The sequence below is a fragment of the Enhydra lutris genome, unplaced genomic scaffold (assembly GCF_002288905.1).
Source record: "Enhydra lutris kenyoni isolate GAN:26980312 unplaced genomic scaffold, ASM228890v2 scaffoldscaffold48, whole genome shotgun sequence".
Classification (NCBI taxonomy): Eukaryota; Metazoa; Chordata; class Mammalia; order Carnivora; family Mustelidae; genus Enhydra; species Enhydra lutris.
The window spans coordinates 17,239,458-17,255,961 of NW_019154132.1; the positions used below are offsets into that span (position 1 = coordinate 17,239,458).

The 16,504-nt window shown below is 39.4% G+C and overlaps 1 protein-coding gene across 1 annotated transcript in view; it reads right to left on the reverse strand.

Annotated features, from left to right (window-relative positions):
- Nucleotides 1-85: 85 nt before the first annotated feature.
- Nucleotides 86-16,504, reverse strand: part of LOC111156659 (DEK proto-oncogene) — a 32,604-nt gene continuing 16,185 nt past the window's right edge. Inside the window, exons 8-11 of the mRNA XM_022517688.1 lie at nucleotides 6,867-7,002; nucleotides 6,458-6,606; nucleotides 2,129-2,197; nucleotides 86-1,696 (exon numbers count right to left, since the gene is read on the reverse strand). Coding sequence (XP_022373396.1) covers nucleotides 1,685-1,696; nucleotides 2,129-2,197; nucleotides 6,458-6,606; nucleotides 6,867-7,002 — 366 coding nt within the window. The 3' untranslated portion in view covers nucleotides 86-1,684. The remainder of the gene's footprint in view (nucleotides 1,697-2,128; nucleotides 2,198-6,457; nucleotides 6,607-6,866; nucleotides 7,003-16,504) is intronic.

Here is a 16,504-nt window from a genome sequence, read left to right on the forward strand (position 1 = left end):
GTAACTGTACTCACCTACCTTCTGTGAGATCACTTCCTGGTTTTCCTTGGTGGCCTCTCCATCGTGTACTTGCTCATGTAACCGTGGGCCGTTATCACTGAACAGCACTCCAAATTAACTGGGACCGTGGGGCTAAATCCACCTAAAAACCTGTTCTGAATTCCTCAGCTGGGGGGAAATGCTACAAGAACCGTAAGACAGTAATGCAGGAGACAAGAGCATGGATTTATTATTTTTATTGACAAGGTTTATAGGAACAAATTAAATATTTAAAATCAAAGGCCAATTCTTGGGTCTCATTTAGTTGTTTACTCCATTCATTTGCATTTATCAATAAACAAGCCTGTTAAAAACCCTAACACACCATTTGTATGGATGGATTTTTATTTTAAATGCTCAAATGGTTTATCAAAGGCCTAGTTCTCTCATAAGTAGCATTGTTTTACTTTAAAATTCAGAGATTATTCAATAAACTGATTAAGACAATTTAAAAGACAAAATAGTCTCATTCAGGAGTGGCCTGTATACTGATCACCTAGAATCCTGATTGGCCAAAATTTAAAACCCAAAAGCCCTGATTCCACACATACATTAAACTTCTTTAATGTTAAAAATAACTCTTTTATCACTTTTGAGAAATACTGTGTCAGAGATACCCACTATTGCCTACACATTATCTTCTAGCATTATACTTGGTACATTTATCATAATTATAAAGGTGGCCCGGTTTCCTGTAAATATCAGCATTTTATATGGGCAAAAGCAGTTAATAAAAATCAGTTCATTTATTATAAGCCAAATGTGCTTGTACTTACTCCCACCCTGTCCCCAAATTTTGAAGTTCTGGTGTATTGATCTGGTTGATCCCTAATATAAAATGTATCTACAGACACTTGCAGAATCAACACTAGAACCACACACTGATGACCCTTCTGAGGCAAAGCAGAGAACGGTCTGTTCCTTCAGTGTTTTCTCCACTGAATTCGGACTTTCACTGCTCAGTCATACCATATGGCCGAACACTGACATTTCATAGTTTATAACTGCAAAGATACCTACCTAGAGGAGTTTAAAAAGTGATCTGCACAAAAGAAATAAAAAAACTTTATATACAACAAATTTGTTTTTAAAAATACAAAAATAACATCTGTCACTTTTGTCATGCTGACAATTTGACGTATATACACATGCAGAAAATTTCCAATTTAATCTCAGTAGCTGAAGCCTGTGTATTTTTAATATGAACACACCGCCACTGACAGATGTGTATTCAAAATATTCCGTGTACTAAATACTGCCACAGTCTCTGCATGTATAAATGTCAGTTTGTTCTACTTGATTAAAAGTAGACCCGAAACAAGCGACTCCTACCAAGCGCGCTAAAAACTACAACAGTTCGAGAATCTACGATCTCATATAAAGAAATCCAAAATGTACAAAATACAGCTATAAAAGCAAGGAACAGTTACTGCCATGCAAAATTTTAAACTAAAAACTGCATAGAAATGCAATTTAAAACAACAAACTCAAATTTACTTTAACACTCAAGATAAAAAGATCGGCAATAAGTTCTACCAACACAATGCCTGCAGGGATTTAGAAAAGGAAATACATTCTCTTTGCTGGTATAATGGTATAAATCAGATCTTTACATCCACGGGACAAGTCATCTGTCTCCTCTGCCTCAGGAAATCAGCTGCAATGAGAGAAACATCATTTTCCTATGCTCAAAGCACATCAGAAACACAAAAATCATATCCCCCCTCCAATTTTTAAACGGTGACCTTGAGAAATCTGTAGGGACCAATATCAAACTCTAGCTACTGTGACTCTTCTGCCTCTGGGGGACAGCAACTGTGCTCACGTGGCTGTGGGAGTACTGGGGACGCCCCCAGCTGCCCACATACACTGCGAGCCTGACAATGCTTTAGTCCCTACTATTCGGACTGTATTTTTAAGCTTTACAATGGGAAAAATATTTTCCCCACCTATCTTGAAAAAATTTGAGGGTCAAATGATAAATTTAGTGACATGAATATTTTGAAAAATACGCAGTATTTGATATACATCATTCCTTTGTCTTAGATGTTCAAAAATGATCAAAATTAGAAAAGATGGAGATACTTACCTCTTTAACAGTTGTTTTTATGAAATCTTTTCTTTCAGTTAAATCATAAGCAGGATAATTTTCATATACCTATGGTAAAAAGGAAAAGGTTAAAAATAGATTTAGAAATCCAGTGATATGCTTTACCCCTTTGGATAAAGAAACGGAGGCTGCGTGCGAACAGCTGCACGTGCGCTCAGGAAAGTCGCTCACCAGACCCAAAACGAGCAGACGGTAAATCAGTGTGTGAACACTCTCACTGTTGTACGCGCTACTGGGAATCTCAGCGGAGCTAACAGACGCAGGCGAGGCCAACACTCAGATCTCCAGTAAGGGAACTAAGCTCTTTATATTGGCGGGTTCTGTCCGATGTTTCCTAGAGACTCCCTTACGCTTCTCTGTTACGTCCTCCAACACGACTGAGGCTCCTCAACTTGAACTCTGACGAGCCTCGGCCTCCACTCCACCACTCCATCCCCTCCCCCAAGTGAAATCCCCGAGATCCGGGTGGTCTCAGGAGTGCTCTACTCCTAGACCTTTCCAGATATCCCTCTCTTCTGTCAACTGGCTCCCATAGCCTAACTTGACAGTGAATTCTGGGCTGACTCCATTCGCACCACAGGCCTCACTCCTGAGGTGCAGTGAAGGTAAGGACAGTTTTTCAGTGAAGGGACAGACAGTGAATGGTTTCAGCTTTTCCAGGAACAGTTTCCATCACAACCACTCCACTATGACACTGCGGTGTGAAAGGTGCCACAGACACGCTGGCAAGAATGGATGTGCTTGTTGTCACATTAAACTATTTACAAAAGCAGGCGGGAAGATAGATCCGGCCCACAGGCTGTGGTCCGCCAATTCCTGCGAAGAATCAATCATTTACATCACACCAGTTGTTCCCCCTCGTTCTTCCCCTGCACAGCTCTGGCCTGGAACGGGTCTACCTACCAACTTCTCTACACAACTTTTAAAGGACGGGTCCAGAGGCGCCTGGGTGGTTCAGTTGGTTAAGCGTCTGCCTTCAGCTCAGGGACCCTGAGTCGGGCTCCCTGCTCTGCTCCCTCTGCCCCTCACCCCACTTGTTCTCTCTCAAATCAATAAAATATTTGAAAAAAAAAATAATGAAAGATTGGTCCCATTTCAAGTTCTTGGTGTCCAATGCCGGAGCCTCTCTAGCAATCCCTCCGAATACTTTATCAGCTCCTCCTGCATTCCCGTCGATGGCCTTTTCATCCCTTTCTCCCTTTCGCTCTTGGCCAAGAAGCCACCATTTTGCATTCCTTCAACTTTCTGACCTACCTCTTCCCCTCTAGCTTGTTTGTATCTGGATCTATCAATATCCCCCATGTCCTTTACCTCTGCCAGGACCCTTTCCGGAAATCTCCCCTGCCATCCCAGCACCATCTCCAAGCCTAATATATGCATGTGCTTTCTCTCCATGACCTTCTTAAAAATCTTTCATCAGCTTGTATCCCCACCTTCCATTTAGCTACAATTTCCTTTCTAAAGCAAGCTGCTCAAAACAGAAGCTTTAATTTATTCACTTTCCTCCCTAGTAATTCATTCTCAATCCAATGGTAAATAACCCTTGCATTTACTGTCCTCGAAATTCCTCTTACTACGTGAATGATTATCTCCTACTTGCTGAGTCCAAAAAACCCCACAAGTCCTCCTCACCTGACCTCTCCATGTTGTTAATAATCCCCTCAAAAAATTACATAAAGTGTCGGGGCGCCTGGGTGGCTCAGTGGGTTAAAGCCTCTGCCTTCGGCTCAGCTCATGATCCCAGGGTCCTGGGATCACGCCCCGCATTGGGCTCTCTGCTCAGCAGGGAGCCTGCTTCCTCCTCTCTCTCTCTGCCTGCTTCTCTGCCTACTTGTGATCTCTAAGTAAATAAATAAATCTTAAAAAAAAAAAAAAAATTACATAAAATGTCTTCACAAAAGTTAAAGGCACAGAACTCATCTCTCTCCACTCTGCCCTTGTCCCTTCCCTCAGAGGAAACCAGTTATCGGTTCGCTGTGTATTCTTCCAGACCTTTAAAAAACAAGTTTTTACACAAACACATAAATGTATCAATGGCAATATTGTCTTCGGTATTTACATAGATGGGTAATAGTCTATATGTTTTAAAAAAGTTGACAATACCTGGGAGGTTTTTCCATGTTCTTTTGAACTGCTACATAAAATTCCAAAAATACCAATGTACCAGTTTAAACATTTCCCTATTGATGGCCAGTTAGGTTCTGATTTTTCAATATTAACAGACATGCTGAACATTACTGTAATCATTCTGTGCAGATGTGACTATGTCTTTAGCATAGAGACCTAGAAATGGAATTGCTAGGTTAAAGGGCATTTGCAATTTAAATTTTAAGATACTACTTAATTGTTCTCCAAAGTTGTTACAACTTTAAGCATGAGTATGTCTCCCTATACCCTTACCAAGCATGAAAACTGTTAGTATTCATATTTTGTCAAGCTAATAAGCAAAAATATTTAAACTTTTATCTTCAAGTAGGGAAAGTGCGTTTTCACGTTTACAGGGCATTTCTAGCCCCCCTCCCTGAACCCTAGCTGTTCTCCATAGCCCTTGCCCATTGTGCCCTGGAGGGCATGACCTTCCCCTTCTGGAAACTGTCTCCCCTCTTTCTCGGCTTTGACAGCACCTCTCTACAGTTTTTCATATTTTGTAGAAATCACTTCTCAACTCTGATGTGAGTGGTTTCCAGGACTTTGTCCTTTGCTTACCTCTATCTTCTTGCCTGGGCCACCTTATCTAATCTAGACTTCTGGATTTAACTCCCAGCAGTACCCCAGTCTCTCTCTCCTACCTTGGAAGAATTACAATGGTCACAGTTTCTCTCACTTGGATGTTCCCAGCACCTCATCTCATAATGTCTAGAACAAAGCTTCTCTTTTTTTCAGAATGTACCCTTTGTTCTGTTCCCTAGATGGTTAATGTAGCCGCGCCCTAACACCCACAGCTGAGCCAACGCTCACCAGGCTCTCTTGATTTCTGACTTGGTTATGGCCACCCTGTAACTTTGATTATAACAAACCGGGGTTTCATGACTATCATCCCATTCTTTATTCTGTCCTCAATTTGTCTGGGATGACTCTCAAAAATCAGATTGTGTTGGCCCCTGACGATCAGCTCCCAATACCCCACTGAGCCTCCCAATTCTCCCATTAATTTCAGGGAAAAAACTAAACTCTGCAATAAGACATATATGAGTTCTACGAAACTTGTCCTTTTCTTCCCTAACTCCTGTGAAGACTTCTTTCCAACTCTAGTCTTCAGCCAAAGAAATTACTATTCCTTGTGGTCACTGTCCTATTTTATGCACATGTGTCCATGCTGCTCGACTGTATGGCGCAGCTGATGCTCTAGGATCTCTTTCCCCCTCCCAGGCCCAAGCAGGTGCAGTTTCTTCTGTGGCGGTGTGCCACCTTCTGCACTCTTCCAGTCCAGCCCTTACCAACTGTCCCCAACTCATTGCAACAGCCATCTCCTATCTCACCTAACAGCAAGCCCCCAACAGCCAAGTAATAGATTTCCCGGCTTTACCCCCAAATCCATCCCAGTGCCTGGTACACAGTATGGCTCAGTGAATGTTAAATGAACAAACAAAACAATTATCAAGGTCTTAAAAAAGTATATAATATTTCACCTTCAGTACATTTGAAATTTTAATTTGGTTTAACCATGACACACTAGATTCTAAAATCTCCCAATTTTGATCTAGGGTATGGAATCTCTATGGAATCATATTCAAGACTAGGGACATTTTATTTTCTGCGTATCAGAAAAACTTCTCACAGAAGTCTGAGCTAAAATCCTGATCTACAGCGTCTTATAACTAATGCTGAAAATAAGGTGGTACATGAGATTGTCTTTTAAAATACCGATTTATCCAAGTAATCTTAATCTCTACACCTAACATGGGGCTCAAACTCACAATCCCAAGGATCAAGAGTCAGAGGCTCCTCCAACTGAGCGAGCCAGGCACCTCGAGACTGCTCTTCTAAATTAATATAACCTAAGGATGCATCAGTAAAAATAGTTTCCAGATCAGGAAAAGCAAGTTTTCTCTGTGGTTTGGAATGTATCACTTCAACTTTCTTCGCTGTGCACATCCTACTGTCATTTATGAAGTAATTTCAATAGGGCAGAGACTTCGACTGACTGAAAGCAGCATCCCAGCACCGTGAGGACGCCTGGCATGTAACAGTTCAGCAGACATTTAGTGAGTGAACACATCCACACAAGAATCCTGCTTTTTGAACTGAGGGCTGAGTGGAAGAATTTTTCAAATTAAAACAAAATGACCCAAGTATTTGTCCAATTACCTCCTTGCAAATCTGCTTCATCGTGACTTCCTCCAAGTTGGCACTGGCCAGTAACTTCTTCACGGTTTCCTTTAACTCTTCATCTGTAGGAGGTTTCTTTAATTTTTTAATTAAAGGTTCATCATCTGAACTATCCTCGGATTCACTTTCTAAAAGTAAGATAAGCTTTCATTAGATTCTCAAAAGGGTTATCAGGTAAGATGATACATCACCACTCCATAAATTAGGTATATAACATCCACTGACATTTTGTCAATTTTGAAAAATTACAATTATTAAAAAAAACTGGTATACCTTCCCCGCCACCAGGCAATTTTCTTGGCAGTTTATTTGCCACACACACTTCAAAACTGTTAAAGCACATGAGTTCTACCTTTAGAGTTGCTGAAAATGTGTCATTCTAACATACCTTTTTTGGAACTGTTTTGATTCTTCTTGGTGGTGCTGCTATCTGCCTTCTTAACATTAGCACTTTTTACGGTTTTCTTACTTTTAGAAGTAGCTTTCTGTTTAGGTTTTTCTCTTTTAGATGTCTTTTTTGGTGGCTGGTGGAAAGGAAAGCAAAGAACATTTTTCGATGAGATTAATTCCATTCCTCTATTCCTCTGTACCTCTTAACAATATTAGAGAAAATTAATATACTCAACATCACCAATGAAAAATTATTACTAGTCATCAACTTGAGATAACCAATACCCTCAAACTTCACTTTATCCGAACACAAAACTAGTCACAAGAATCAAACACTAAAAATAAGACGCCCAAATTTTACAAACTATAGACTGGAAATTTTATATGCATTGCCTTAATCTCAAAAAATACCTCTAGAATATAGGTGCTATTAATATTCTTCTACTGTCTCCCAGCTAGAATGGAAGTTCCATGAGGACCACGATTTTTTTTTTAACACTCTTAAGTTCACTGAGGTATCCCTAACTCCTAAAATAGTGCACCACGGACAGCAGTTGCTCAGTAATTATTTCTGAACATTTGAGGAGACTAAGGCTTGAGAGGTACTTTGCTCACAGCCACATATTTAACAAAATACGTGAGTTTCAACTAGATCTGACTCCAGAATCTATTTTCTTCAATACTGATTCACAGCTGATTAAACAAAAGCAAAGTATATACACATGGATAGGTTAAAATGACAAAATTATAATTTATACTTTGTCCCAACTATGATCTCTGAAATTGGGGAACATTAATTCATTTAATTAATTTCCCCAAAGTAGAAGCATCTTATATAAACAAATAGTAACCTAAAATCTCATCTCTATACCCCCAAAATACTTCAAATCACTTCTGACAGAATGGCTCTCCAAATGTTTTACACTTACAATTCTGATTATAATTCTTAAAAAAAAAAAAAAAAGATGGATATTGGTTTGAAAAAACTCTTGAAGAAAGTTAAAATACACAGACGGATCTGTTCCAGGAGTTAAGTGGGCTCAGCTGCGGCTCTTTCCTCCGGGCACACTGCCGTCGCTACGTATGCACCGCAGGCCACCCGCCACGGCAGCCTGTCTTACCGCAGACACATACGGGTGGCGGGCAGCCGGCTAACCTTGCTAATTTAACTGCCGCTAAGAAAGTGCATTTGAGAGGTGGCAAGGGGTCGAAACGCTTCCTAAAAGTAAAGTATATGAACTCCACCTATGCATTATTATTTAGAGGTCACTTTTACTTATTTCCTAATTCTTGGAGGTGTTCCAAATATTGGGGGGTGCTCGACAGGTTATCACTGGTTCATCAATTCCCTATGACTAACTTGAACTAAGTTTTATTAAGTTTCCACCTAATTCATAAGAAACACATTAAACTCTAAAAGGGAACACTAAAATTTCCTAAGTTCTGTTAGTGTATTTCATACATAGAATAATCACTATTATGTATCACATTTTAGTCAAAGTTCAATAAAACCTGACCGATAGATGACCGAAATACTTTACAAGAAAGTAAGAAAGAGGTGGGGAGGGTGAGCAAGGGATAACATTCTAAGCATTATTACCTGATCCCCATCCAAATTAGATAATTAGAATCACATAGTTAAAATACTTCCAGAGCCTTTTAAGGCCAGGGCATACATAGCTATCATTAAAATTTTACAAGGCACACAATATGGCACCACTTTAAAACCAGCAAATCGAGAGTAGTGCTAGTTTGACAAAGTATAAAAATTCACAGTAATTAAAAAAATTGATAGTGATAAAGGAGAATCAAGCCATGTCCACAAGACGTCACCACTGGACAAACACAAAGAATTAAAACTATGCTTCTTTCTGTATCTCACATCATCATCTAGCAGGGACAGTGTTCCCTAGTTTTTTAAGTGAACAACCAGCCTATTAAGAGAAACACTGTACACATACGGTCACACGCACTACAGAAACCTAATGGGTAGGAGTGTAGGCTCTGAAGGATCGCTGCCTGGTTTCGGGTTCTGGCCCCAGTTCCTGCATTTACAAAATGAGAGAAATGTGATAGTACTAAAGATTTTTATGGGAAGTAAAGGCATTAATACATGGAAACTACTTTTAATGGTGCCAGACTCATAGGAAATGGTTAATGAGTATTAGTTATTATTACCATCGCCAGTGCTTCTTTTTGTAAAGAAATTCTTTAATTAAACAAATGCAGTCACTTGGAAGTTTTAAAGTTTTCTTTAAAAGCAAGGCACATATAGAGACTAGATACACAGAACCAAAGCAGTAAGATAGCTCAGTGACCCCTGTGTTAACTAACCATGGTGCACTGTGCTTATCTCAGTACATTCTGGAGACAGCACTGAACCCACAAACATCCAGCCCTGTAACAATACACTGTGTCATTTATACCGGATTTCACTTCTCTTTAGTAACCAGCGACAAGTTCTTCTGTGACAAACTGGAAGCAGGAATTCAGAAAAGCGATAAATGTTGGCATGGAGTAGCAGTGAAAAGGGAGTAGTAAAATTAACCAAACTCTATCTACAGAACTACCTATCTTCAGGTTTCGTCCTGAGCACAGAGGCAATCAGAGTAAGTCCCATTAGCCTCGCAGATGAACCCAGTCATCTCCACGCTGCCCTAATGGCAAACCAGAGGTCCATACAGGAGGAGGCTGCTCTGAACAGTGGGGCATCCCAAGGACCTGGTGCTGGGACACAACGGACAGTCTCCGGTAGGTGAGGCGAATGTGAATAATCTGGTATTTTGGAGGTAAAGAGGCCCGGAGAGCTGAGAAAAAGAGTGAAAGTGTGCCCACTTATACTCTACAGGAACGTTCAAATCCTCATTACTTCACTTACTCCCTTCCTCTACTTAGGAAAATCTCCCTCATGAGTCTGAATCCAGCCCACCGGTCACTTCCCCTGAATCTTTCATTTTATCACCAACTGACTAATCTGGGGCCCCAGTACCTGGCCTACAATTCACATATCCCTACTTCATGCGAAGCAGTGAGTAAGAACACAGGTTTGAGCCAAACTTCCTGGTTCAAATCCTGACTCTACTACGACTGATTTTGTATTCTCAAGCCAATCACTTACTTTCCCCGGGCCTGTTTCCTCATCTGTAAAATGGACGTAACAACACCAGATTTTGCTGAATTTAAGATTTTTTTTTCCAAATTTTTTCATCTCAGCAGTATCTGACTGGGGTGCATTTTATAATTTACATTAACATGACGCCTTAAGGCACTGAAAATTCCATGAACTCTGGCCGTATCTGTAGAATTGTTGTGAGGATCAAATGAGTAAATATAAGGCAGCAGAGAAAATAAACATTAAATATATAGCTTTATTAAACTAGTTACTTACAGCCTGTTTTCCCATCCTATCACAGGTTTCTTTTTTTTTTTTTTTAATTTTATTTATTTCACAGAGAGAGAGAGCGAGAGCGGGAACACAAAGTAGGGAGAGTGGGACAGGGAGAAGCAGGGAGCCTAATGCAGGACTTGATCCCAGGACTCCGGGATCATGACCTGCGCCAAAAGCAGACACTTCACGACTGAGCCACCCGGGCACCCCTTTATCACAAGTTTCTAAGGGTATATCTGACAATCTCCATGAGAAGAGACACCTGACTGCCTTATTTACCTCTATCAGTCCCCAGCAACCTTAAAAATGTTTAGCATAAAGCAGCCATTTAAATATTTGTCACGTTCATCTCTGTATCATTTTTAGAATGTGGTTTACTTGTACTCTGAACCCAGGATGTGGTTAAAATGTAATTAAAAGGAAAAAGAAAAAGGCATCTCTACAGTCCTGCTTTCACATACACTAGCTTATGTGAACTGAAAAAAAAAATCCAAAGACAAAACAGTTTATTTCATTACAAAGGAGGAAAACATATCTGAGTAGTTGACAGCCAATGCCTTATAGATAGTAAGAAGCAAGACCTGATTCACAAGTTCGTTATGCCTACCACAGATCAGTTGCTTATAGAAATGACTAACGTACCAATGCACGTCTTTCAAGCCAGAGTTGAAATGACAGAAATAAGCCAGTGATATCATAACCTATTTATGTTCTTAAATTTAACTTTTCCATTACATACAGATGTTACCAATAACAATCAATTAAAAAAAAGTTGGTAGAAAATGCAAAATAGCAACAAAGATCACCAAATTCTGCATTAGGGCTCTTTGGCTTTTACCCTCCAAATTTTGTAGGGGCCCCAGGATCATTTCTCTACAAATTTTTTTTTAAAGCTAAGATGTGCCTTAGTGTAATCTTACTTTGTATAGTTTTTATCAAATCTTTCACTCTGCTGACCTCTCCTGTTTATCCTTTAAAAGCTCAGATGAAATCATTACCTCCTGTGAGGGTTTCCTGTCTGATCTTTGCTCCCCAAATGTCCCTAGAAAGAGGTAAATACCCTTTATCTTCTGAACCTCTGTATTATCTTGTCCAAATCTTTTTTAGCTTTTAAGTTACACTCTCCTATACTTTCTTCTTCCTGATCTTTGACTTCTCCCTCTCTACCAAATGCCGAAGGCAGAGACCCTGTTTTATTTGTTTCTTGATCTCCAGCTCACAGCTCAAAAACGGACATTTAGTAGTTGCTATGTAATTATTTGGAAGATTGAGATGGGAAAAGACTCTTGGAAACCAGGTAACTACTGAAGATCAATTCCCAACCCTGAGGTTGTGTCACCAGCACCACTCTGCTTGCTAGAACATGTTTGCTACCAACAGAAGCCAAACTTCTTGGTTTTTTTAATGTAACTGTCTTATGGCACAACTTACCGATACAGATTGCACAAAAGAGACCATCAGGTAAATCATCAAGCGTGAGGCCTGAGCACCTATGTATTTTCTCACAAAGCCCTGCAGCAGACTCACCCAGCTATAAATCTTCTAAGATGACAGATAAATTTACAGTCTGAATCTCTCACCAAGCTTTCTCTACGAAGTGCCAGAGGGTAATTAATTTAGGCTTTGCTGCCGACATGTGCTTACTGTTGCAATCTTCATTTTTTATTTTCATAAATATTTCAAAAATGGAAAAAACCATCCTCAGTTTCTAGGCTGCACAAAACACGCCATAGGTTGGATCTGGTGTACAGGGCTATGGGTGTCAATTACTGATCCAGATTATAAATTACTGGAGCTATATAGGTCAAAGGCAGGAACTAGATAAATTTGTCAGTAAGATAATTCCTTAAATTATATATATTTATGTCAAAAGTTTTTAGTTTTTAAAATAATCCCAAGTAGACATTACTTACTAAATTATCTAAAGCTATTGCTTAAACAGGAAAAAATATACAGTGGAAAAAGACAGTCTCTTCAATAAATGGTGCTAGGAAAATCGGACAGCTATGTATAAAAGAATGAAACTTGACCATTCTCTTACACCATACAGAAAGATAAACTCGAAATGGATAAGAGACCTCAACGTGAGGCAGGAATCTATCAAAATCCTAGAGGAGAACATAGCAGTAACCTCTTCGACATCGGCCCCAGCAACTTCTTTCAAGACATGTCTCCAAAGACAAAGGAAACAAAAGCAAAAATGAACTTTTGGGCTTCATCCAGATCAAAAGCTTCTGCACAGCAAAGGAAACAGTCAACAAAACAAAGAGGCAACCCACGGAATGGGAGAAGAGATTCACAGATGACAATACAAAGGGCTGATATCCAAGATCTATAAAGAACTCAAACTCAACACTCAAAAAACAGATAATCATGTCAAAAAATGGGCAGAAGACAGACACTTCTCCAAAGAAGACATACAAATGGCTAAAGACACATGAAAAAATGTTCATCATCACTAGCCATCAGGGAGATTCAAATCAAAACCACACTGAGATACCACCTTACACCAGTTAGAATGACCAAATTAACAAGACAGTAAACAACATGTGTTGGAGGGGATGTGGAGAAAGGGGAACCCTCTTACACTGTTGGTGGGAATGCAAGTTGGTGCAGCCACTTTGGAAAACAGTGTGGAGATTCCTTAAGAAATTAAAAATAGAGCTATCCTATGACCCTGCAATTGCACTACTGGGTGTTTACCCCAAAGATACAGATTAGTGAAAAGAAGGGCCATCTGTACCCTAATGTTCAGAGCAGCAATGGCCACAGTCGCCAAACTGTGGAAAGAACCAAGATGCCCTTCAACGGACGAATGGATAAGGAAGATGTGGTCCATATATACAATGGAGTATTATGCCTCCATCACAAAGGATGAATACCCAACTTCTGTATCACCGTGGATGGGACTGGAAGAGATTATGCTGAGTGAAATAACTCAAGCAGAGAGAGTCAATTATCATATGGTTTCACTTACTTGTGGAGCATAAGGGATAATACGGAGGACACTGGGTGAAGGAGAGAAGTGAATTGGGGGAAATGAGGGGGAGATGAACCATGAGAGACTCTGGACTCTGAGAAACAAACAGAGTTTTGGAGGGCAGAGGGTGGGGGGTTGGGTGAGCCTGGTGGTGGGTATTAAGGAGGGCACGTATTGCATGGAGCACTGGGTGTGCTGCATCAACAATGAAACTTGGAACACTGAAAAAATAAATTTAAAAAAAAAAACAAACTTTTGCTTAAAATCAAATTTGAATCTAAATCAGTAGTTCTATATAGACAACTCTGAAGACAAGCATATGCACTAGTCACTCTGGAAAGAGTAATATGGACAAGACATTAAAAAATATTACACCTGAAACTAATGTGACATTGTGTGTCAACTGTACTGTAATACTAAAAAAATATAAATATATATATATATATATATATATATATATATATATCATATCCTTGGAGTGCAAAACAGAGGATATATCAACCTCACTCTTAGAATCAAGACTGACCAAGATACAAGATATTAAAGTACATGGCACGTCGGAGAGTCTCAGGATGTCTGCTCCTTGTGTTTACCAAGAAACGCTTACTGAATGAGTGGTACCTCTCCTCAGGTAGACTGTTCCTAGAAGACAGAGGTCAGGTCTCTTTTTCCCTCCTCAGCAAAATTCAGGTAGAACAAGACCATCATTCTGAATAAACAAGAATGATGCATCTATTATTTCCAACATGCCCAACCTCCTGAGCTCTCCAGAGTCTGGCTTCAGTGCACACTGCTCTAGCTTCATCTCTCACTGATTTACTTCTGGACACATTACATAACCACAAACTGAAGTGTGTCTCTCCAAGGGACCCAGGGCTTTCTTGCTCCCCATCTCTGTCCACATGTCCAACTTTCCTTTCTATTCCCAAGCTCAATTTCAACCAGCATTTGTATCATTTCTCTCCAAAGCTTTCCCTCAGAGATAGGAATATTTTCTTTGGGAATCCTATATTAAGTATCATTCGAATGGCATTTGGGTAGAAATTATTCTCTGGAACCTCAAAAGCACTTAGTGTATTCTCAATTTATTGAACTGAACAAAGTAAAAGTGACAACATCAGACACCCCTGCTTTAAAATCTCAAAATATTTTGGAAAATTTTAGTAATTATAGCAAACCCATTATGTGGCATTACAAAGGAAAAATGCTGGAAGCACTCATGAGAGTTAACTAACATTTTGTTACTTAATCAAACAAGAGTCAAGACTTGAGTCTTTCATCAAAATACGTGGGAAAAAATTAGGTGGCTAAGTTTAAAAAAAAATTAAGAAAAGGCTAGTTTCCAAATTGTCATGGAATTTATTAAGATTCTGGCTTGTTATTTTTGAATCTGCTGTGAGTGGTTCAAACAGAACCATCCAGTATTATAGTAAGTTTTAATGCAAAACAGACAAAAAGGAAACAAAAATTGAGAACTGCCATTAATTTCAGATAGTACCTCGTACTATGATCTAATTTTGTAAAAGATTAGTAACAGAAAACTTTTTAAAATTTGAAAAGGATTTTCTGTTATCTCTGATAACCATGAAGGTACAGAATCAGAGGAAGGACACAAGTACTTTTTGAAGGAAGGCAAAAAAAAAAAAATCTTGGGAGAAAAGGCTTACCTATCTTTTATAGGCAGCAGGGCTCTTGAAGGAGGGTCTCCAAAAAAGACGCCTGTCACAGAGCCAGAATCCTGTCCTCACAGCAGAAAGGTTGTACTGGGTGAACAGATGAACAAAATAAAAATTAGCTTAAAATACACTATTCTTTGAACAACTTGGCTGAGAAAACTCAAGACTGCCAAGAGTAAAGAATGTGCAAGGCTCATTATATCACAAAAGATATGAAAGCCAGTTAAAGTCTACGATTTTATTATTATTCAACTTTGCCTTCCTGAAAAAGATTTTAATAATTGATATGGTTTTCTAAATCCTCTTTATCCAACTATGAGATGGGGGTGGAGGTGGGGGACTCTTTTTTTTTTTTTTTTTTTTTTTAAGAAAATAATTAAGGACCAACGAAACTTTTTAATTCACCCTCCCACTACTACCAAATAATTCCCTGAATGGTCCAAATATATGTTTACCAAAAAAGGTGACTAAAGTCTCTCTGATCTGCCAAACATGGTAGGATGGCTCACCCAACATCTTTGCCTTTCTCCACTGATGTAAGAAAGCTACCACCTGGATCTCAGCTTCCCCTGCAGCTAGAGGTAGAGGGGTGATGAAGTTCTGGCCAAGGCAACATACACGGAGATCGCTGGTAAAAGGTATCCCCTCTGGGGGAATAAAAGCAAACACATTCCTAGAAGAAAGCCTTTGCTCTTCTCTATCAGGAGCAAGGATCCAAGGTCTAAAGGTAAAACCACCATCTTGTGATTATGAGGTTAAGTGCCACATATGCAGATGGCGTACAGGTTAAGTGCCACATATGCAGGAACAAAGAGGATATTAAAAGTCTTGATACCTTTCTCAAGCTGATGTACTGGCCCCCAGATTGCCTGTCTGTGGATTTCCTGTCACGAAAGAAAAAAGAACTCCCGTTTTGGACATTACTAGTAAGGTTTTTAAGTATTTACAGTTGAAGACATTCCTGATACATATGAGTACATTCAGATAAATTTTAAAAACCAAGTAATAATTCAGTTTGCTGTATACTTTTCCAGTTGTAAGAGTGTTATAAAAATACTTAGAAAACAGGAGTATTAGAATAAAATTTTAAAAAACTAAGTATGCTTTTAAGGGTCTAAGAGATTATCAGAACTGTTTTCTCCAGGTGGGAAGCCACACTTCCCATTCTGTACTCTCCAGTAGTTCTCTATGCCTAAGGTCTAACACCCATGGTAAATGACAAACCTAAGCATGGTTTAATCTCACTGGTTCATATAAGCAATATTCTCCTAAAGATGCTAATCCAGTATAGGAACCAGATGATTTTCAGAATAACTTTACAGGAAATACCTAAACGTGTCATTTTCCTATTCCTTCATTTTTTTAAATAAAGATTTTATTTATTTGACAGACAGAGATCACAAGTAGGCAGAGAGACAGACAGAGAGAGAGGAGGAAGCAGGCTCCCTGCGGAGCAGACAGCCCGATGCGGGGCTCGATCCCAGGACCCCGCAATTATGACCTGAGCCGAAGGCAGAGGCTTTAACCCACTGAGCCACCCAGGTGCCCCTATTCCCTCATTTTTAAGAAATTTCATCTACACTACAAATTTC